Raw genomic sequence first — 8,975 nt, 5'->3', positions numbered from 1 at the left:
TTATGGCCCCGCCCGCCAACTCTATACACGTGATTGGCCCGACCAGAGTTTGGCGATTACAGCTCAGAAGGGTATTGAGAGTTGCTAGACGACACTCGCGGGCAGATTAGATTTGCTGCTGCTAGGGTGCGTCTAGATTTCTAGGCTAGTGGCTTACAATGCTTTTGAGAAATGCAGCCCAGAACGTTACTGACAGACTGGGAAGAGAGGTGCTGCAACAATGTCAAATATGTGAAAAATGTGTGTAAAATAATAGGGCATTTTTAAGATTGCGTACACTGCGATTTGTGGATCCACCATATATTTTGCATGAGAATGTTGTACCAAAGAACATTTGTATGCAATTATTAGTGAATGAGACCCAAAGGATAAAGGGGGTCGCACACCGGACGCGGAGCTCAAAGCGCCGCGCAGCGTCTCAGGTATCGCACACCGGACGCGCACATTCTAAAAGGATTTTAAAAGGCTACGTTTATTATACATTTCCCCAAAATATGTTTAGACTTTATTCAAGCTGTTGAACTCAGAATGGAAAACAAATGTGGCTTGTACCAAAGGGTGAAATCAGTATACCTTAACGATAATATACTTTTAATATAAAGCCTTGAAATGGCGCGGCAGGATTTAGAACAACTTCCTGAGTCGTCGTGGACAGGCGCCGAATGCCGCCACCGGTGTGCGTACACTCATTGAAAACAATGTGCTCGAATTTTAAAGACGTGGCGCGCCGCCGAGCTCCGCGTCCGGTGTGCGAACCCCTTAAGAGTTAAGGTGTGGTCATATTTACTGTTGTTCAGCAAATTTTCCAGTAATTTTAACAGGAATCCACACAATCGAGAATTTTGCGTGAGGGCAAAAGATTTTCCCACACAAATTCGAATTGCGTTCAGTGGGTCATGCGAATTCACCATGTTGACCAACAGAAAACTGCATGGTTTGAAAGTGACTTCCGTGAAACTGAGCTTCATACAGCTATATGCTAAGGACAACTTAAAAATAAAGGCTCCAAGAGGGGGTTTCTGCAGCAATGCCACCTTTGAGTGAACAGTTTGTGTGAAGAACATTTCAAAGTACCCCATTATGTTTTATCCGGATATTTCCTCTCATGCAGTGTGTAAATTAGTTGTTTGTGAATGTGCAAGTTCTGCAAAGTTGTAAAGTCGAATGTTCACAATATAAGTCATTGTCTCTTAAAGGAAAAAAAAGACTCTGAACTGCCTATACGAGCCATTTGTATTTTGAATCCTACTGCATGATGGTTGTATATCACTTGAAAAACATTTTAATAATGCCCTCCTGCGTTGTACTTTGTCCGCCCGTGAACATCGTCATTTTAAGGAGGTCTGCTTCTTAAATCTCAGTGTTCAACAATACAGTAAATCGACGTCCTACTGTCTTTACAATGTACAATCACTGAGCTTTAGAAAGCCTCCAGATGGAACTGAAGAACAGTTATGCTAATGACGGTTGGCTTCCGAAACGCACGCTGTAAGCAGTAGACCAATCAAAACATACTGGGCCATCTGGCCAATCAGAGCAGAGCAGGCTCTCGGAAAGGAGGGATTTAGAGAGACTGATTCATCCGTCGAGTCGTTTGAGAATCAATGAAAAATGGTGATGTGCAATAAGGAAATTAGGAGCATTTAAAATAGCATAATTGGGGCACTTCAATAAACAACCTTATTTTCACTATGGAAAGATGGAAAGATTCCATGTTAAAGGTTCTTCATGGAACCATCAATGCCAATAAAGAACCTTTATTTTTAAGAGTTTTGACAGCTGAGCCTTTTGGTCAACACAAAATTTCAGTAATATGACCGTACCTTTGTGATAAAAGTATTTGCTTGTCTTTTTTTGTAAAAAAAAAAAATGATCACACTTTGCTGTGGAGGTCCTCTGGTAACTTTACATTTCTAAATGATGGATTTATCTATCTACACTTGTCTCTGCCAATCGGTTGTTCATGATTCCCAGCGCTCCAACCCCTCCGGAGAACTCATTGTGACGTGAGCTGCTCCCTAACTGGTGAGGATGTCCGTTAGCCATCTCTGACAGCTGCTTCTGCATAATAGCTAGATTAACTTTATTAGCAGCCAGAAAGTCTTTCATGGAGATCATCTCTCCAGACATCCGCCGTCCATCTGCCTCGCTATCATTGACTGCGTCAGTCTCGATGGAGTTTTCACGCCGGGTTCTCATGTGACCCGGGACGATCACATTCCTCCGAGTGTGGCGTTTCCCTCGGCCTGGGCAGCGGCAGGGAGTCTCCAGCCTCCGCAGAAGCCAGTTGAGAACTTGCTTGATCACGATGGAAATGACGTTGAACAGCGAGTAGATGCAACACACCCCTGTTAGAATGAAAAGGAAGTTGCCCACCCTGTAGGCCGCCTGCGCCTTGTACATCTCACGCTGGTTGCTCACCATATCCCCAAAACCAATAGTGCTGAAAGCCACGAAACAGAAATAGAGGGCGTCCAGGTAGTCCCAACCCTCGGCTGCCGAATACATTGCGGACGCGCAGCAGGAGACTAAGATGGCGGCGACTCCCAAGATGAGCATCACGCAGTACACCGAAGGTTTCCAGCCTGCCAAGCTGTCCGTGCGGCGCTCTCTGTTTTCGGTGGAGGGATGGTGGCAGTTCTGAGCCGGACCGGCTTTGCGGTGTTCTCTGTGTTCGTGGCAGAACTTCAAAACGAATGCGATCACTGTGATGACACGTTCCAGGAAAAGGTTAAAGAACAAAATGGTGCCAGCGCAACCAATAAGCCCATAAAAGATCAGGAATATTTTTCCGGCAATAGTAACAGGTGTCGTCATCCCAAAACCTGTGCCACATACAGAAATAAAATGATGAGGGTGTTAGATTTATACCCATTATAAAGCAATCAAATCAAGCACAATATACAATGGCAATGCAAATAGCGACTGATTTTACACAAATTGTAAACAGCAACTAGATTCTATTTACACTAAGTGAAAATAACACAATATTATAATTAAAGGGTTAGTTCACCCAAAAATGAAATCGATGTCATTAATGACTCACCCTAATGTCGTTCCTCATCCGTAAGACCTCCGTTCATCTTCAGAACAGATTAAGATATTTGATATTTTAGTCCCAGAGCGTATGCAGTCTATGCACACTGTACTGTCCATGTCCAGAAAGGTAAAAAAACATCATCAAAGTAGTCCATATGTGACATCAGTTAGTTGATTAGAATCTCTTGACGCATCGAAAATACATTTTGGTACAAAAATAACAAAAACTACAACTTTAGCATCAGTCTTCTCTTCCGCATTTGGTTTCAAACCTCAAATAAAGATTCAAACTGCCATGAATCAGTGAATCGATCAATGAATCGGATCGCCAGTGTCACGTGATTTCAGCAGTTTGACACGTGATCCAAACTGCTGAAATCACGTGACATTGGCGATTCTAATCAACCAACTGATGTCACATATGGACTACTTTGATGATGTTTTTATTAGCTTTCTGGACATGGACAGTACAGTGTGCATAAACTGCATACGCTCTAAAATATAAAATATCTTAAACTGTGTTCTGAAGATGAACGGAGGTCTTACGGGTGTGGAACGACATTAGGGTGAGTCATTAATGACATCAGTTTCATTTTTGGGCGAACTAACAATTTAAGTGCAAATAGTTGTAGATGCTATTTACTAAGTGAAATAGCACATTATGTGAAAATAGTGATATATTCTATTTACACCATATAATAGTAGTTTTTGCGATGTGTAAATAATAATTAAATGCTACTTATACTTTATTTTGACAGATACATATTATTTGCACCTCAGTATTTTGTTGCACATTAACAGACTGCAATAATAACAGAGTATAAATGATTATATTTATTAAAATTATTAAATGGATTAAATGGGACATTAAAAGCCCCCCTAACCCTACCCAATAAATGCTTTTATTATTATTATGTTAGGCAAATTAATTTCACTTTTAGAACATTTTCTTAATTCATTTATTGAGAGTAAATGCCTTTCCGATGTGATATGTGATAGGAAAAAGGGAGAGGAGCGAGCTCTGCAAAAGGTGGATTAGTTTTGACTCGTGGATTCGCATCAAAACCTTGTTCCACAAGCCTTATTTATTACTTAGTGTAAATATCATCTAAGAAAATATGCTATTTTTACTTGTGTAAATAGAATCTAGTTGCTATCTGCACTTAGCGCCAAATTTTCTATATATTGTAATTATGATCACAACTTGTTATAATTGCTTTAATGAGCTCATTGTTTCTGCCTAAAGTTAATACATGTAGCTACACTGAAAAAAAGTCTAACATTGCTGTTGTTAGTTTAATGTGTATTTTCTCATTGAAATAGTTTACAAATATAATTTTTTTCATTTAAAGTAAACGTTTTAGTTTATTATATTTATGGCTGAATCCATTTTTTACATGGATACAATATAAAATGGCAGTGTCTATTAAACTAAATGTATTCATTTGATCAGAGTATTTTTATTAGATTAAGCATGATTTGAACTGACTTCAGCCACACCAATGAAATCAACTGAAGATAAAAGAAGACATTACATTTCTGAAGATCTCAGCAGAAGAGGATTAAACAACTCCACAAACAGCATTACCAGCTTCACGCGGCACATTACTAACCAGACGGACTTTATTTCTGTCATAATGAAAATAATAGTAATTTGAAGTCACCGTGATAGAGATGAGTGTTTGCTGTAGTTGGGCTCTTGACCGTTAAATTGTTAGCATTAGTTTTTCTCTGGCTACTTTTATCGTGTGTTTATAAAACACTTTTGTTATGGCAAGAGAAAAAGTGTTTAGATGATGTTTGTTATCTGTTGTGACCAGAATCACTGAACCAATTCAGAGTTTAATGCTAGTAATAGAGATGTGTTATTCATTTTATAGTATTAATTATTATAGCCATGTGATTCTACAGTACAACATCCAGGACAGTTGGGGTAATCAAATAATATGCTGATTAGAAAATAAAAATAGTGTAAAGAATGTTTTAGTTGAAGCTTTACACAGACATCAAGAATCGGTGTATGAATCTCAACAATGGTAACGATCAAACTATTTTTATTTTATTTTTCCAACCTAAAATAATTAGTTTGATCAACCTTTATAAAGGGGTTGCATGGATTTAAACTTTTCAAGTTAAACTAATTTAAATGGATTACTTTGAGTCAATGTCAAATATTTTGTGTGATTGATTACTTGTTTTGTATTTTCTTGAACAGTACATTTCTGAAATATGGATTTTTTTTGGGACCCAGCCACCTCTGGTAACAGATCACTATACAGTAGAAAAAATAATTTTCTGTAAAGCAGCATTGAAACAATATGTATAAATAAATGTGAATTTAATTGAGTTTAATAACCCTGTATCAGGTGTTGCGACAATAATACATTTACATCCTTTATGCTCAAACGTCAAATGTGATGATCGAGTCAAGGCGGAACATCCATTCAAAAATCTCATGCATATTATACACAAGTTTGCGTTTTTATCATCACAACCAATGTTGTGGACATGAATGTTTGAACAGAAAAATCAGACTTGACACCCCTACAGTGAGAACAATTTGCCTATTGTGCTTTGCCAAAATAATTCCATATAAGTCACCTGATATCATCTGAAGACATACAGAGAAGCTGTACTCATAAAAACCATCCAGCCCTTCGTTCTATTGCAGTACTACAATGGATTAGCACAACCAACTGCTGTGGGCTAATTAGAAACTGAGCTGTAATTGTCCTTTAATGAGCAGGATGTGCTCCAAATCCCACGTGAACCCCAGGCTCCAATCACGTCCACCATCCAGACAACCCCACTTTCCCTTTTCTCAAACCACTAGAAATACGTTGCTATTGGTGACAGCAGTCTTACTTCTCTATAGTTTTTCTTTTTAATTGAATTAAATCATGAGTAGCATGTATATAGCACCCACTGGCATATTTACAAAGACCTTTTCCTACTGTGTATCTATTGATAACCTGAAATTAGGTGCATGAATTAATCTAGTACTAATGAATAATGAATTCGATAACAGTCTGTTCATATCCATTGTATGACTGTTCTATCTTTTAGATCACCTACAAGCATCGGGAGAGGATAAATTATTAATGAGCTTAAAATAAATTTCCCTTGCACTGCCTGTTTTTGTGAACACGTCTCATTTCTTTTGCGCATAAAGATGAAAGACTGCATGGAAACAATGATAAATCTGATGCATTTAATATTCTCATTAGCTCTTTTACAAAAACAATTCTGACACATGCTGAGAATTATTGGTTTATGGACATATGTGCATGGGCTAAAGTGTTTCACTTTACAAAGCAAGAATTTTTAAGTCTGAACATTTTCATTGGTGTTGCACTTATTCTTAAGGCAAAACATAGAAAAAAATGTTTATGTCAGTGGAGTTGAATGGAATTCTGTTGTTAATTTGTATATTATGTATTGAAAACACAAAAACGTGTTTTCCCTCAGGATAGTTGCACACTATCAGATAATAATGCGTCAAGTGTGTATAAGAAATGTTGACAAGCACAGCATTCACTTCAGTGAACAAATGAAGGAGACTGCATGATGGATTTGAACTGATTTTCAGCTCCATCTATTGAATTCATCAAGACAGTCAGAAAATCTTTACCAAATGTGTTGACAAAAATATCTCACATGTATTAAATGCTTTTCCTGGTGCTTTTCTACTAATATAACCAACTGAAAATAAGAAAAGTCAAACAATGTCTTTTAATCTGTGATTTAGTATCATGTTCGAGATCATCACAAATACGAAAAAAGCATTATTGGGGATATATATATATATATACATATATATATATATATATATATATATATATATATATATATATATATATGTGTGTGTGTGTGTGTGTGTGTGTGTGTGTGTGTGTGTGTGTGTGTGTGTGTGTGTGTGTGTGTGTGTGTGTGTGTGTGTGTGTGTGTGTGTGTGTGTGTGTATTACAGGTGTGTGATGCAGCAGAGATGAGAAGATATAAGACTTTTAAACAAAAAGGTTTTATTTAAATCAGACTCAGAAAAGAACATCAAACACCCTAGCCTACGGTATAACGTGAGACTGGACAAAGAGTGACTAAAGGAGGAGGAACTTAAATGCAAACACTGATGACAGACATAAAGAGGGGGACAGGTGACACAGATGATAATGAACTAAACACAGCTGACAGAAGAGGGTGACAGACAAGTGGCGGGAAACAGAGACAAAAGGAACATGTGACCCAAGCAAAAACCCAACAGAACCAGACAGATGTGATAGGCCTATATATATATATATATATATATATATATATATATATATATATATATATATATATATATATATATGCATATAGTATAAGTTCATAAAATACTTTCACTTCAAACCTAAATCTCAGCCTCAGCACTGACAAAAAGGCTTATTTTAAAGAAAATCATCAGACGGATTTAGAGGCTTTTGCATCTGAACTCTTCATTAATGTCTTCATATATATATATATATATATATATATATATATATATATATATATATATATATATATATATATATATATATATATATATATATATATATAGGCTTCTCAACTCTGCTGCATCACACACCTGTAATATATATATATATATATATATATATATATATATATATATATATATATATATATATATATATATATATATATATAATGACATTATAGTTTCAATGTGCAAATAGATTTTGTGAAAACAAATAGGCTAGGTAGCCTAAATAAAAATTACATGTTTTTCCCCACGTCTTAAGAATTAGATGTTTTAAAAAATCAGTTTTAATTAAAACAACCTCGTGAGGAAATCCATCTTAAAAATAAATATTGTCACATTATAGAGCCAATGTTTCGATATGGTAGGCTACAAACGATAGGCTATAGGACCTGTTGCACGTTCCTTTAATGTAGCCTATAGCCTACTTATGCTGGCTAAAAACATAGTAATAGATTAAAACAGACTTTGAAATCTTGTAGTTTTAAAATGTTTCTAAATATTATGCAGTTTGAGTTAGAAGGTTATATATTGACCGCTCACCGATAGTTGAAACCACAGTTCCGACGAAATAAAAAGCTCCCGCAAAATCCCATCGCGGTCTGGTCGCGTCCACGCGGATTCCCGCCACGTTTGCCTCCTCATAGTTCCTCAGGAAGTTCTTCAGGTCGTCTTGACTCAGGTTGTACTTGTGAGTGAACTGCTCGATCCTCTGAGCCCATCTCTCCTTGGCGAGCTTCTCCTTCGGATGCTCCAGCGCTGAAAACACCGCTGCCCCACATAAAAGGTAGATGATGATTAGCAAAGCCAACATGAGAAATCTTGCGTTATCTTCATTCAGGGTACCGATACAGCATCCAGCCCGGCAAGCCATTATTTTATAGCAATGTTATAGGAACAGATAAACCACCACATCCCAGTTCATCATGGATCATACATTTTTTCTGTTTAGAGCTCTGCGTCCAAATGTCCAAATCTTAATCTCAGAAGCGTTATTCTGCTCAAAATGTCCAGTTTCTGCCTGAACACATCTGACAGCATGATGCGCTTTGTCTCAAGAGCAGTGATAGACTGTGTGACCCCAACCTCTCCAAGAGCGCGCGTGGATCCGTTCAGTGGCGTCAGACACACACACACACACACACACACACACACACACACACAGAGAGAGAGAGAGAGAGAGAGAGAGAGAGAGAGAGAGAGAGAGAGAGAGAGAGAGAGAGAGAGAGAGAGAGAGAGAGAGAGAGAGAGAGAACAAATCTAATTAAAAACTTGCCAAGTTGTTGAAAATATCATTAATGCTGGTTTCATTTTTTATTTTACAAATAGCCTGTATGTTTATTTCTTTAGCCTTATATTAATAACGTTTATAGAATTTTGAAGCATATTTATTAAGGTATTTTTTTAGGGTTATTAATATC

At 37.1% G+C, this 8,975-nt stretch overlaps 1 protein-coding gene across 1 annotated transcript; it reads right to left on the bottom strand.

The window, feature by feature from the left end:
* Positions 1 to 432: 432 nt before the first annotated feature.
* Positions 433 to 8,602, bottom strand: kcnk13b (potassium channel, subfamily K, member 13b). Its single transcript, XM_067418534.1, has 2 exons — positions 8,098 to 8,602; positions 433 to 2,825 (listed from the first exon to the last, which is right to left on the bottom strand). The coding sequence occupies exons 1-2, from the start codon at positions 8,426 to 8,428 to the stop codon at positions 1,927 to 1,929; spliced, it is 1,230 nt and encodes a 409-aa protein (XP_067274635.1). The 5' UTR covers positions 8,429 to 8,602; the 3' UTR covers positions 433 to 1,926.
* Between the last annotated feature and the right edge of the window lie 373 nt (positions 8,603 to 8,975).

This window comes from Pseudorasbora parva, chromosome 15 (genome assembly GCF_024679245.1).
Source record: "Pseudorasbora parva isolate DD20220531a chromosome 15, ASM2467924v1, whole genome shotgun sequence".
NCBI classification, from domain to species: Eukaryota; Metazoa; Chordata; class Actinopteri; order Cypriniformes; family Gobionidae; genus Pseudorasbora; species Pseudorasbora parva.
Note: the sequence above shows the minus strand (reverse complement) of the source record. Positions and strands in the feature narration are given on the sequence as shown.

Coding starts and splice junctions, on each gene's coding strand:
- kcnk13b (XM_067418534.1), bottom strand. CDS start 8,428: ATGGCTTGCCGGGCTGGATGCTGTATCGGTACCCTGAATGAAGATAAC. Junction 2,826..8,097: donor AACTGTGGTTTCAACTATCG/GTGAGCGGTCAA, acceptor TATGTGGCACAG/GTTTTGGGATGACGACACCT.